This window comes from Ornithorhynchus anatinus, chromosome 2 (assembly GCF_004115215.2).
Source record: "Ornithorhynchus anatinus isolate Pmale09 chromosome 2, mOrnAna1.pri.v4, whole genome shotgun sequence".
Classification (NCBI taxonomy): domain Eukaryota; kingdom Metazoa; phylum Chordata; class Mammalia; order Monotremata; family Ornithorhynchidae; genus Ornithorhynchus; species Ornithorhynchus anatinus.
Window position 1 is genome coordinate 124,868,618 of NC_041729.1, and position 15,304 is coordinate 124,883,921.

Here is a 15,304-nt window from a genome sequence, read left to right on the forward strand (position 1 = left end):
AGATGTTTTCTGAATAACTGAAGCTAGCACTCACATGGTATCACTGAATACAGAAATGCATAACCTTATTTTAGTCAAATCTTTTTTCTTTTCAGCTAAGATGATGTTTACTGTAGATATTGAAATCCATTGTGAAAGAAGAATGTCTAATTCCAAATATAGAGAGGACTTTAGACTTTCATTGGTTTTAAAATTGTACCGTATGCATTGCAGGAACAGTAATTACATTATTGTGTTTTTTCCCTTGTAAATGTTTTCCCCATACTCTAACATTCCCAGCATGAGGCCAGGATAATTCTGATAATCTTGAATTCTCAAACATGCTGACTAGATTAGTTCTTCCATTTTGTAAGTTTATCATAAACAACATAAATACAAACAGACTGGGAAACTTTCATTGACAGACCATGTTTTGTAGTTCAGAATTTTGTAGCCAGTAGTGAGGGTTTATTCTGAAATTAAATTCATTTATCTATATTATATTCAACACATTTTAAAAACTTTATATTATTTTTCATTAGAATTGAGCCAACTAAAGAACACTTTTCCCTGATAGCATGATATGCCACATATTTTACACCATTCCCATTGTCTCACCCCTGCAGTAATAATAATGATGGCATTTATTAAGCACTTACTATGTGCAAAACACTGTTCTAAGCGCTGGGGGGGATACAAGGTGATCAGGTTGTTCTACGTGGGGCTCAGAGTCTTAATCCCCATTTTAAAGATGAGGTAACTGAGGCACAGAGAAGTTAAGTGACTTGCCCAAAGTCACACAGCTGACAAGCAGCGGAGCTGGGATTAGAACTATGACCTCTGTCTGACATATGTTCTCACCGGGGCAGGAGTACAACAACAGAGTAGGCAGGAAGGGATGCAGGAAGGGATGAACTAAGTACTCGGGAAAATACAATAGAGTTAGTAGAAACAATCCCTCCTACCTAATGAGGGTGAGGAGAGATACTACTATAAATTAAAATGAATATCAAACAAGTGCTAGCAAGAGGTCAAGGGCAAGAGAGATGAGACTTTACCCATGTTAGCCAACTACAGAGAATTGGGACTAGAGGGGTTTCCTTATTGACAGGTCTTTCCACTGGACCAACAACACACTGTAATTTACTATATATATAATTTTAATATATACACAGTTTAGAATATACAGACTTTTGTATATTATGGATACCAATAGTAGCCTGAAAAATAATTTGTGAATAATTCAAGGAGAAGGCTATTGCTTTCTTTTCAAAGTATCACAGGTCTATACTGCAGAATCATTACTACCTCAAATATGACTACTAAAACCATTTATTAGAACATTAAGAAATGAGAGTGTGTGAAAAATACCACTCAAATTTTTCAGGTAAGAGTAGTTAGGACAATTCCAAATTTATAATCCAAAATATATGTGTGCAGCTTTATTTAAAAAATAATGATTCACCTAATAGCTAGGGTTTTTACATGAAATACAATGCAGCTTCCCACCAAACTACAGCACAATTCATAACAGTGTGGTTTACTGAATTAAGCACAGGCCTAGGAGTCAGGAGGATTAGAATGTGTTCAAAACTTTGCTTCACCACATGTCTGCTGTGTGACCTTGGACAAATCCCTTAACTTCTCAGTGTCTCAGTTCCCTCAACTGTAAAATGGGGATAAGACTGTTAACACCATGTGTGACAGGGACTGTGGCAGACCTGATTAACTTGTACCTATCCCAGCACTCAGAACAGTGCTAGGCACATAGTAAGGACTTAACATGTACCATAATTATCATTAATAATCATTATTATTACAAAAGATATCAGAAATGTGCAGGGAATGCCCTAAAACAGTTAAATTGCCTACATGGCCATTGCAAATGTATTCAAAATCGTCATCAGACTAGGCATTAAAGATTGTTGAGAACTTGGTTCACCAAGATCCCTAGACTATATCCCGACAGTATGGTTAGTCAAGTCAGAGTTGAAAATGCTCTGTCTGCATCTTTTCTCATCATCATCAATGAGAAGTATGGTTGTATAAGATAAATGGTTGAATAAGGCTGGATTAAATGACCTTCATTGAGGACAAAATGAGTCACCTGGAAGCTACAGTCACAGCTACAAACAAAGCAATCTATTCAACTAAAAAAAAAACCAAACAAACCTACAAACACTGAGAAAGGTTTTTTCAGGCAGCAAAACAGGAACTGTCAGAGGACATGGGTTCTAATCCCACCTCCACCACTTGTCTGCTGTGTGACCTTGGGCAAGCCACTTTACTTCTCTGAGTCACAGTCATCTCATCTGTGAAATGGGGTTTAAGACTATGAGTCCCACATGGGACAACCTGATTACCTTGTATCTCTCCCAGTACTTAGAACAACAGTGTCTGGCACATAGCACTTAACAAATAACATAATAATAATAATAATGATAATAGTCTGATAACTGTTCTAATGAAGTACACACATAAGCATTTGGCAGTTGCCATATGACCCCTAGGTCCTGCTAGTAATTTTAGCACAAAGGATTTCTAGAAATACATTGGTCCTAGCAGCCACATAAAAGGAGAATGTCCAGGTCATTCTTAGCATCTTCAATCCATAAAGTACTAATGCATAAACATACACCCAGAGATGAAGGGAAATGGATCTTTGTGTCAGTACACCCAAGAAGAAAGTGGCATAGACTATAAATGCATCTGCACACATTTGCAAATGGACTGTATTCATTGTCAAATATATACTGAACACAGAATATGTGTTAAACAAATAGCGAAACAGTAGAAAATGTGACATAAGAATAGATCTGTTTTCCACCCCAGTAGGGCATTTTATCCATATGCCTCTTCATGTGTTTCTGCTGTACATCTGTCTCATGACAAACATAAAATGGTTGGATTCACTATCAATTACAGCCTGGAACAAGTTTGATTTCAATTACCACAGGAGAGGAAAACAGCTGGGAAATCCCCAAAGGAGGTGCAAAAGCAAGAGGGTGAGTAAAGCATCAGGATGGTACACTGCACAGTACTAATTAGGGAGAAATGAAGTCAAGGGTGTTTTTTTCCTGTTTTTTTTTTTTTATTTTATGCACCTCTAGATGCTCTGCTTCTCTGAGACCATTAAGCACAGATAACTGCACCTTGTTGGCCAGCATCCACCCGAAAGCTTCATGAGCAGTTTTAATGACAGCTATAAACGAGAGACTATTTCAAATTTAAAAACAGAGAATTGATTTCAAAAGTGAAAATCATTGCAAGTCTAGCATTCAGATGAGCTCCAAATTTGAAAGACTTGCTTGCAATACTTAGTAGGTAGGAAAAATCGTAAAAAAAAAAAGAAATGGAAATTGTAATCCCCAAATCATTTCAACAATAAGGGTAACTTTCTAGGTAAAAGATCCACAAGTATCAGAATTTATTTAAACACATCTGGGTTGTTGTTTGTTAGGGACTTCTACTTTCGTAGAAAACTCAAAATCCTTGCTTTCTTCCTATTTAGGGATAAGTGCATGGAAATATCTTAGCTTGTGTAGGGAGAAGGACAATTAGGTATAGTTCAGCCTATGTCAGACTCCCACTCGACTGATAGAATACATGGCCACTTGTAATTAATGGCAAGAACAGGCTAGTGGAAGGATTTCAGGAGTGTTTCCTCAGTGGCTACCCGGGGAGCATATAATGATGGACTGCGCAGAACCTGGGTGCCTCTGCCCCTGGCAGCTGCATCTTCATTTGAAATCCAAGGCCACCCTATAGAGTCAGTAACCTGTAACATGTCACAACTGCCCCCGGAAGATATGGCTAATAATTTTTCAGGGAGAAAGCAGTCAGGTGCAGGAATCATTAGGCTCCCCACTTCTGTACCTTCTGAGACATGGGGGTAGGGGGGGAAATCACTGGGTCCATCTGCCATCCAGACATCCAGGATCACTCTCCAACTGGAGGCCTTATGAGTGTGCCAGAGCAAAGGCAATGGCGATAGAGCCTATTCCCTTGGATCACTCTCCAACTGGAGGCCTTATGAGTGTGCCAGAGCAAAGGCAATGGCGATAGAGCCTACTCCCTTAATGGTGCAATGCTGATGCTTCCATATTTTTTTCTAACCCCACCAATCAGCTTATGTCTTAGGGAGCCAAAGGAAGTCTCAACAGGAAGATTGACAGACATATCCACCAATCATATCCTGCCTAAAAGAACCAAATAAAGGAAGCAATCAGTGAGTGCTCCATAAAGTAATGCTTTTAACTGGTGGAATACAGAGAATGTCATGCAGAAGCTATAATTTCTTATGATGTCATATTTATAGCAAGGCTCAAACTTCTTAAGTATCTGGGAGACAGATATGTATAGTCACATCTTTTATTGGTTGGGGACAGACCAATCTGGGCACCATCTTGCATAGATCAATGCAGGCATATTTCTGAGTGTGCTCAGAATTATCAGTAGTGAGAACAACCAGAACGGTAATAAGGTTTGTACAACTTCCACATTCTTGAACTTGGATTTCTGGAGGATTGGTGGGATCATTCATTCATTCATTCATTCAATAGTATTTATTGAGCGCTTACTATGTGCAGAGCACTGTACTAAGCGCTTGGAATGAACAAGTCGGCAACAGATAGAGACAGTCCCTGCCGTTTGACGGGCTTACAGTCTAATCGGGGGAGACGGACAGACAAGAACAATGGCAATAAACAGCGTCAAGGGGAAGAACATCTCGTAAAAACAATGGCAACTAAATAGAATCAAGGCGATGTACAATTCATTAACAAAATAAATAGGGTAACGAAAATATATACAGTTGAGCGGACGAGTACAGTGCTGTGGGGATGGGAAGGGAGAGGTGGAGGAGCAGAGGGAAAAGGGGAAAATGAGGCTTTAGCTGCAGAGAGGTAAAGGGGGGATGGCAGAGGGAGTAGAGGGGGAAGAGGAGCTCAGTCTGGGAACGCCTCTTGGAGGAGGTGATTTTTAAGTAGGGTTTTGAAGAGGGAAAGAGAATCGGTTTGGCGGAGGTGAGGAGGGAGGGCGTTCCAGGACCGTGGGAGGACGTGACCCAGGGGTCGACGGCGGGATAGGCGAGACCGAGGGACGGTGAGGAGGTGGGCGGCAGAGGAGCGGAGCGTGTGGGGTGGGCGGTAGAAAGAGAGAAGGGAGGAGAGGTAGGAAGGGGCAAGGTGATGGAGAGCCTTGAAGCCTAGAGTGAGGAGTTTTTGTTTGGAGCGGAGGTCGATAGGCAACCACTGGAGTTGTTTAAGAAGGGGAGTGACATGCCCAGATCGTTTCTGCAGGAAGATGAGCCGGGCAGCGGAGTGAAGAATAGACCGGAGCGGGGCGAGAGAGGAGGAAGGGAGGTCAGAGAGAAGGCTGACACAGTAGTCTAGCCGGGATATAACGAGAGCCCGTAATAGTAAGGTAGCCATTTGGGTGGAGAGGAAAGGGCGGATCTTGGCGATATTGTAGAGGTGAAACCGGCAGGTCTTGGTAACAGATAGGATGTGTGGGGTGAACGAGAGGGACGAGTCAAGGATGACACCGAGATTGCGGGCCTGAGAGACGGGAAGGATGGTCGTGCCATCTACGGTGATAGAGAAGTCTGGGAGAGGACCGGGTTTGGGAGGGAATATGAGGAGCTCAGTCTTGCTTATGTTGAGTTTTAGGTGGCGGGCCGACATCCAGGTGGAGACGTCCTGGAGGCAAGAGGAGATACGAGCCTGAAGGGGTCATCAAATTCCAAGACCCAAAAAAGCTCCCCTTAACCCAGTGACTGATAACATGATTAAGAGCATGTAGGAAGTAATTATAATGATCATTTAAATTTCCTTCTTGTGAACTAAAAGATTTAGTGGAGAGAAAAGCATTATTTTCCTCGTTACTCAAAAGGTAATCGTGGACAATCATCCAGTCTTTTGTAAACAGTTTAGACCCAGATTTCTGGGGTAATAATTCTGTTTGAGATTCCTGAACACCACAAACAGGATGACCACTGATGCCATTAGTAAAACTGGACAAGATGACATTACTGGTGTTACTATAGACACACAGTATAATGTGATAACATCTCAGGAACCATTTGTCATAACTTTGTTCATTTCACATAATGCTAGAGCATTTCTCTAAAGGAAACCCTTCCAATGCATTCTTGTCATATTTATTTGACTCCTAGCACCATGACTGAGCTTCAGAACTTAATCAAATAAGTCACAGTAGAGAGAGACCCCACACATGCTGATTCAAGCACTTAGACTGTTCTGCCTTGACTACTGAATCTGCATCCTCAGTGTCCTCTTAGCTTTCTGTCTCTCCCCACTCCAATCCACAGTTCACTCTATCGCATGGATCACTTACTAATGCAAAATTTTCAGTCCATGTTTCCCCACTCTTCAAGAACCTCCAATGGTGGCCCATCCACCTCCGCATCAAACAGAAACTCCTTACCATTGGCTTTAAAGCATTCATTCAGCTTGCCCCATCCTACTTCACTAATCTCCTACTACAACCCAGCCCATACACTCTGCTTCTCTAGTGCCAGCTTGCTCACTGTGCCCGATCTCATTTGTCTCGCTGCTGACCCCTTTCCCACATCCTTCCCCTAGTCTGCAACTCCATCCCTGTCCATGTAAGCCATACCACTACTCTGTCCACCTTTAAAGATTTATTAAGGTCACATTGTCTCCAAAATAGATTAAGGCCTCTTTTCTCTAAGTTTCTCTCCCTTCTGCATCACCTAGGCACTTTGAGCTGTGACCTTTCAACATTTGATTTTTGCCTCATCCCCAAACTCATAACGCTTATGTACATATCTTTAAATTATATATTATACATTAATTATTTACTCATATTAATGCCTGTCTTCCTCTCTAGGCTATAAGCTCATAATGGTCAGGGAATGCTAATTCTGTTATACTCTCCCCAGTGCTTAGTACAATGCTTACACAGTACAGTGCACATAGTAAGCACTCAATAAATACAATTGACGGATTGAGTGTAGTTCCCATCACCAGGGCCCAGATTAGGCAGAAGTGAGGGGAGATGGGACAGGATAACCCATAAATCTGTGGACCTAAATCTCCACAGTTTCAGACAGTATCCATGTTCCCTCTAACATGGTCATGACTTGGAATATTTTTATATCCAGTGCCTCAACTAAACTTACCCAAGCTGGGCCCTTGTCAAATGTCATGCATGACAGTAGAAGGTATGGATCATCACTGGACTTGCCCTGAAGTTGTCACCCTGTCTATCCTGCCCTGCTCCTTAAGCTTCAGATGCATGGTGGTCATTTAAAGAAGAAGGGAATAGTTGATGAAATGAGGGCTAAGGGGAAGATGATACTTCACTTCAGTCCATACTTCTGTTTCCCAGATCATTTTGGTACAAAACCATTCAGTTTGTGGTTCCACAATACTCAAGAATCTCCAGTGGTTGTCCATCCCTCTTGGCATCAAACAGAAAACTTTTACCATTGATTTTAAAGTCCCCAATCACCTTGCCCTCTCCTACATTTCCTCTCTGATTTCCAACACAACCAAGCCCACACACGTAGCTTCTCTAATGCCAACCTACTCACTGTACCTCAGTCTCATCTAAGTCATTGCCAACTCCTTACCCAAATCCTGCTGCTGGCCTGCAACCCCTTTCCCCTTCACATTCAGAAGATGACTACTTTCCCCACCTTCAAAGCCTTATTAAAAGGGTATCTTCTTCCAGAGGCCTTCCCAAATAAGTATTTTTTTCCTCTAATCTGATTGTCTTTTGTATTACCCTTGCATTTAGATTTTCACCCTTTATTCACCCCACCTTCAGCCCCACCTTCAGTTCTGATGTGAACTCTCCCAAGTTCTAGTAGTCTGCATATATTAGGTGCTCAATAAATATGATTGATTGACTTTTTAATGAATGTTTACTGGGTACAAGCCCGTCAAACGGCAGGGACTGTCTCTATCTGTTGCTGACTTGTTCATCCCAAGCGCTTAGTACAGTGCTCTGCACATAGTAAGCGCTCAATAAATACTATTGAATGAATACAAGAATACTGTTCTAAAAGTTCAATGCAAGAGAGTTGGTAGACATACTACATGCCCACAACAAGTTTACAAATAAATCATGGAGATATATACACACATATATAAGGGCAATGGGGCTGAGGTGGGCTAAAGTGCCCAAATGATGTAGCCTACAATGGGACACATACTGCATGTCTAAACTTTGGCACTGGGTGGGGATGCCAACAGTGCGTAGTGTCTGACTGTCCTCTGGTTCAAGCCACCCTAGGAGTAATGGTGGAGATATTCCTGTACTGGTTTCAGTAAAATATGCTAGGGGTGGAGGTAGGTGGATAGCAATGGCAGGAACATAGGCGTGGAAGGTATTTGTTCATGAGTATCACTGATGGGTCTCACTCCACTCTTTACCCCTAATACACACTTAGTGAATCTCCCCACACTCACGGTCAAAATCTGAGTGGAATACTCTATTTCAAGGATCAAGACTTCCCAGTGGCAATCCTTGTGAGTGAAAATCACATTTGTTATGTTTTGCTTCTATCCAAGCCTTCCTTTTATACTTTAGCATGGTAACAGATCCCCTAAACAATACCCTGGATATATGACAATGGAGGCCAACTCTCACCTCCACCTAGGCATTAGAAAGATCTCCCTGGTGAGTGGGAGAAAGGAGAATACCAGGAGGCCTTTTGATGATTGACCCCTTATCTGTCACTGAGAAATGTCCACTTCAAGTCCCCCCAAGCCTTGGTGGGAGTGGGGTCCAGCAGAGATAAAAGAATGTGAGTGTGGGGAGACTGGCCACTATCCAGATGTGGTTTCCAGATGAAGACATGAGGGGACATAGTGTTAGCAGCATGACTAAATTAAAATAACCTGCCCAAGGGTCCATATGTATCATAATCCAACCATGTCTTTGATACTTCCAATTTCTAAGGCCAATTGTACTCTGTTGCACTGCAATGATTTCATCATAAGAAAGCTTGTATATACAATATGATTCTCCCTTCCCACACCCTTCCAGGATGAAAATAATGTAAATACCACCTAATGTTGATAGAAATTACTCTATTTCTTTCTTCTGCTGTATCGCAAATACCAATGAGAAACTCTTGGGATAAGCAAAAGGAAAAGACAATTTCTGCTTTCCAGTAGCTTATAGTATAATGTAGTATATAAGCAATTGATAAGAACTGTCTTCTGTGCTGTTTATGGGGGGGGCAACACTTTTTCTAATATGCCCCTGCTTGGTGTAATTCCCAGTGGATATAACACATTGAAGATTTAATCATAATTTATGATTACTATCAGAATTTTTATACACTTACTCTGTGTTCCATCAATGTACTAAGTGCTGGAGCAGACATAAGATTAGATTCATTCATTCACTAAGTGATATTTATTGAGTACTTAGTGTGTGCGGAGCACTGTACTAAGCTTTTGTGAGAGTACAATATGACAATAAACAGACACATTCCTTGCCCACAACAAGCCCATTTACAAAGACTATACTAACTCTATTATGCAACATCTGTATATACCCGTGTTTAGCAAATGCTTTGCTCATGGTAAGTGCTCATGGCAAGGTAATAAATACTTCAACTTGATACACTGAGGAAGTTTCTCTAAAGAGGGAAGCCAAAAGTTATTTGAAGGTGAGTAAATATGCCCATTTCCATGTTAGCTCTTGTTTTTGTTTCTGTTACAACCTTGGATTGGTCAAGTATATTCGATAAATACAGTCTTGTCTCAAGGATAACTGGAAAAATTTCTCAGGTGAGACAGCAAAAGTACAAATAATGAAAAAAAAATCCTCAAAAATGAAAATGTAAGGTCTTTAGCTGAGTCTTCTTTTTAAGCATTTCTCAAAATACAATTTTGGAGTTTTTTCTGTAAATGGACATTGGATTTGAGAGCAATTACAAATTCATTTTCATCAGTTTGGAATCTAGGTATTATTTCATATTTCAAGCTGAAATTATGTCGGCTGGGCAAAAAGAGCGGGCAAAAGTGTCTACATATTCAAAGACATTTTCATGAGGGAATTAACAAATCATATTCTGAATGTAAATTTATCCTATGAACTGTATTCATCTTCCTGAAACTTTTATGGGCTATTAGTAAATACTAAGCACATTTATATGTATTTACACAATGGATTTTAATAGCTCCAAAGGGAACATTATGACATATCCAGTCAATAATACATGTTTTACAGTCCCTAAATACATGGATGCCCTGAGAAGCTATCTTTGTTCTAATCTGAATTTGAGAAGCAATTTAGTACACATTTACTATATTAAGCGGTGTCTAGAAGTGTCCCTAATAATGTATTTACATTCATAGACTAAATGAGTTCTTCAAACAATAGCCTTTCATACTCATAATTTTACTCATAATTTTTCTTTCTACGAAACTTAGATCACAATAGAAAAGTTAGCAAATGGGATTCTTTAGGTTTGATTTAATATTTTGTCTATTTTGAAAGTGTTGCTTATTTAGTTCTTGTTTTCTATATCCTGTTTTCTGCAGGTTTTTGCTGGTCTCCTGTGGGTAGTCCAGCACACAAGACGGACTGTGTTAAATATCTGGAAAATATCAGTAAAATTTCAAATGTTGAAAAGGAATCCTAATCTTTAACAACAAATTCTGTGCAGTCTAATACATGGACTTTGATACCAAAGTCTATTTCCCCTGTATTTCCAGCATTAACACTTCCCTTCCTGCTCCCAGGAGCTCCCTGCTACCTGCTCTGTATTTGGCACAGAGTAAGCACCTATTATCCCTTTACAAATATTAGACAATTCCATATATTCTTTATGTTGTAGACTGATGGAATATAATTTTTGACATAACAAAAATTCAATTAAAACCTAAATACTTGCATCACAATTACTCAGGAGCAGTTGAAATCTGTTGCTTTGGAGTTCAACAAAGAGGACTTTGTAAGTTTTTTTCTCTCTTCTGGGTTGGCATTGTATTTTAGTCAGGCCCTTCCTGATTTAGTTATGGAATCTTCCTGATTGACATTTACTCCCTAAGGGTGCTGAACCTTTCTTCTTTCTGATATGCATCGTGATTTGAAATGTTCCAGGAAAAACATTTAGAGAAACCCTGATTATTGAATAGAAAGGTGCTTGCTGGGCCCACACTCACAAGGAACTACAGGACTAACTGCAGCACCCCTACATTTTTGACCTCTTAATTCTGGCTGCTCCCTCCCCATCTCAATCCCAGTTGCTTGTACTTCCAGGTCCATCCTTAGAAGTCAAATAGACCAGCAGAGACAGGGTTGGGAATGCTAGAAATGCAGGGAAAATCGACTGTAGTATCAGAGTTCAGATATTAGACTGCACAGAATTTGTTGTTAAAGATTAGGATTCCCTATCCACATTTGACTTAAAAAATAGATTAAAAAAAAATAATTTCAAACTACACCTCAAAAACAAAAACCAGACTTCAGATTTTATATGTCTATCTACTGCATAATGCTCAGGGCATTGTTTCAGATCTTGATAGTTACATATTGCACATGTTATACTTTCTAACTTTAAAAAAAGTTGTTATAAACATCACACTTTTTCTATTTTTAAGCAGATCTGATATCTTACCACCCATGGTTTCTCAGGTACCCAAATCTCCCACAAGTACTTCGGCATATCTCCAAAATTCAGTGCCTAAAAAGCAAGTAATATTTAAATAAAAATGTCACATACTACAATGTTTGTGGACTTTTGTTCCCCATGAGTTGACTAAAACACAGATTAGTATTACTTATGTAAACCCACCCAATACAAAGAGTAAAATAATAAGACCCTTGGAAACTGAGATGACTTTTTAATTTTCTAAAGGACTTTCTCATCAATTGTTTCATTTGTCTTCTCAACATCTTTATGAAGTAAAGAGGGTTGGGACTTACTATTTCATCTAGCAGATAGATGACTGAGAGGCAGAAAGATTATGAATTGCCTTAGAAGCTAGAATAGGAACCTAGCTCTCACACTTCCAATATTGTACTCTTTTCACTTATCCATGAATGGCCATGGATATCAATGAACTATTCGTGATTCTCTACCAAGCAATACAAATTTTGATTCTGGACTTGGAATTTTCTACATGAAACTGAATTTTATAAACTCCGAGAGATTTGAAATTTCAAAGCAGTGTTTAATCACTCCATTTAGTGCATTTCCAAATGAAATTGCTGTCTTGTAATATGAATAAACTTTTTTAATTTAATGCACTATTAAGCTTTTTATTAAGATATTAATCAACCCTGAGTTTCCAGAAAGCAACAACAGCAATCTTTAGAGCTGCAATTAAAGTTATGTTTAATGTGGGAGTAGTAATGGATGTTCATACTCTGTCACTAACTGCTGAATACAAATAGCACTCTGTAGCTTAAGTCCCCTTATGGTTACACACCTCAGATCACCCCAAATACTCTACCCACAGAATAACCTGGGAACTTTTTCCTTTGTTCATAGAACTTGCAACATCTTTAGCATTATGTGTGGTTTCAAAGTACAACTTCTCTGAATTCAACATTTCTTGGATTCTATTAAACAGTTTTGGAAATCTGGTTCTGTACAACTTAAAAGAATGACAGCATTCTCTAGTGCTTCATTTTATTTCTTATGGACAGTTTTTTTAAATATTTAAGTCCCATTTCTTTAACTGAACATTCTACAGATGTCCTCTGAGGTAATTTCTTTTGTGGCTATCGGTAAACATAATGATACTGCAGTGGAAGGAGAGTAAGACAATGACTGGCATTGATCTCAGTTTCCCTTTGCAGTCAAGGAGGCAAAATTTAACTATCGAGACTGTGAAATGGAGAAGGATATCCTCCTGCTCCTCCCATCAGTTCTGCCCTCCCAAATGTTCTTTGTTGCTATCCAGATGGGCACTTGAGCACATCTCTACTGATTCCACAGAAATATATGCATTTGGCTCCACCCCAGGGCTGTTTGAAATAGGGCTATGTCACAGCACAGGAGATCATAGAGAATAGATGTTTGAACATTTCTTTATGACTTTATTCTAGGGAGAAACTAAGGATAATTACAATGTTTAACGAGTTCTAGAAGAATAGTTACTATTCTTTCATACATCCTGTACAATAAGTGGAGCCCTGGATTAACTCAACAAATGTCAGTTAGCAATACTGCTCGCCAAATAATACAAGAAGGAAATAACATGACCTAATGGAAAGAATACAGGCCTAGAGGTCAGAGGACCTGAATTCTAATCCAACCTTGCCACTGGTCTACTATTAAATCTTGGGAAAATCATTCATTCATTCATTCAATCATTTATTGAGTGCTTACTGCTTGAAGAGCACTGCACTAAACACCTAACTTATCTGTGCCTCATTTTCTCAGATATAAATGCTATCAGTTCTTCCTACCAAGACCGTGACTGGATAATTAACTTCTATCTACCCCACCTCATATAGTAAGTACTTAACAAATAACACAATTATTATTATTATTAACTGAACTAAAAATAAAGTAATAATAATAACTGTGATATTTGTCAAGCACTTACTATGTGGCAGGCACTGTACTAAGTGCTGGAATGGATACAAGCATATCGGCTTGGACACAGTCCCTGTCCCTCCAGGAGTTTACAGCCTCAATCACCATTTTACAGATGAGGTAACTGAAGCACAGAAAAGTTAAGTGACTTGCCCAAGGTCACACAGTAGACAAGTAGCAGAGACAGGATTAGAACCCATGTCCTTCTGGCCTTTAGGCCCATGCTATGTCCTTTATGCCATGTTGCTCACTAGCAGTAATACTAGCAGTAGTAAAGTAGTAGTTTTAGAAATAAAGTAGTAATAGTAGTAAGAAGGTTGTAGAGATGTTATTTATTAAGTCCCTACTATGAGCAAAGCATCATGCCTAAGCACTAGAACAATTATTGAGTTAAGAGATTAAATGATATTGTTTCCCAAGAATTCTCCTGATACAGTATTGCATTGTTCAGGTTGTTCTTAGCTGATATGCTTGTTTTTGGAACACTGAAAATTGTCAAGTTATCTTGGTGTAGATGTCAGATACAAATATCCCACCTTTGTTTTGCTGGGCCTCATTTTCAAGCAACAGTTTTTGAAATCTAGTATTTGAGTTATTGGTATTCCATTCAGAATCACTTGCCAATTCTGATATTATCAATTGGTGAGATGAAACATCAGCAAATTTCAGATGAAACGACATTGTCATCCCCAATAGGAAACACATTTCTCTTCCAAAATATTCCCAACAGAAATCTTTGATATCTTACTTGAAACCTGTGTTCTTCAAGAGTTACATCACACCATTGAAAGTTTTGACGTATTTCTATCTGTTAATATCTACAGATAAAAATGGTCTCTCTGCTTCCTGAGCTGCAGTTTTGGATCCTACCTTTGCCAACATGAATGCTTTAAACATTAAACCAACAGCAATAAGATTTGAAAAGCCCTAGACCCTTGTTCAAAGGACTTAGAAATACAAAGGATAACTATAGAATGAGAGATTTGAGAATCTTCTAAAATTGCAAGAACTCTCATGATACTTTCCTTTCATTGATATTGTGCTCCAAAAAACCCAGTTAGCCTTTAAAACATGATATGACCAGTTAAATTACAAATTACATGAAACGAGGCTTGATCAATAACAGGCTAATAAAAGATATACCTTTACTTCATGGAGGGGCCAAGTGATGTTGCACTAATAAAATGTCATTATTATTACTGTTCTTATTATTACACTATTTTAAAATCATTATTATGGAATTTGTTAAACACTTATGTGTCAAACACAGTTCCAAGTGCTGGGAAAGATACAAGTTAATCATCTTTCTTGCAGTTCCTATAATGATAATAACAACAATAATGGTACTTATTAAGTACTTACTATGTTCTACATGCTGGAGTAGATGCAAATTAATCAGGTTGGACTCAATCCTGTACCACATAAGACTCTTAATCCCCATTTGACAGATTGAGAAACATTGTACCTTAGCAGAATGAGCCCAGGTTTGGGAGTCATAAGACATGGGTTCTAATTCCAGCTCTGCCACTTATCAGCTATGTGACCTTGGGCAACTCACTTTACTTATCTGTGCCTCAGTTACCTTATCTAGTAAAAGGGGGATTAAGATTGTGAAGTAATCATGAGACAACCTGATTACCTTGTATCTACCCCAGCACTTAGAAAAGTGCTGGGAACATAGTAAGTGCTTAACAAATGCCATTATTATTATTATTATTATGAGGTAACTGGGATACAGAGGAAGTGAAATGACTTGCCCAAGGTCACACA

General features: G+C 39.1%; 1 protein-coding gene across 5 annotated transcripts in view; it reads right to left on the reverse strand.

Annotated features, from left to right (window-relative positions):
* Positions 1-15,304, reverse strand: part of PCDH9 (protocadherin 9) — a 1,189,516-nt gene that overhangs the window by 671,312 nt on the left and 502,900 nt on the right. Inside the window, exon 3 of one of the 5 annotated variants that reach the window (XM_039911201.1) lies at positions 11,552-11,671. The exons of the other annotated variants lie outside the window; for them this stretch is intronic. Coding sequence (XP_039767135.1) covers positions 11,567-11,671 — 105 coding nt within the window. The 3' untranslated portion in view covers positions 11,552-11,566. Of the gene's footprint in view, positions 1-11,551; positions 11,672-15,304 lie in introns of those variants that run through there. 5 annotated transcript variants of the gene reach the window in all.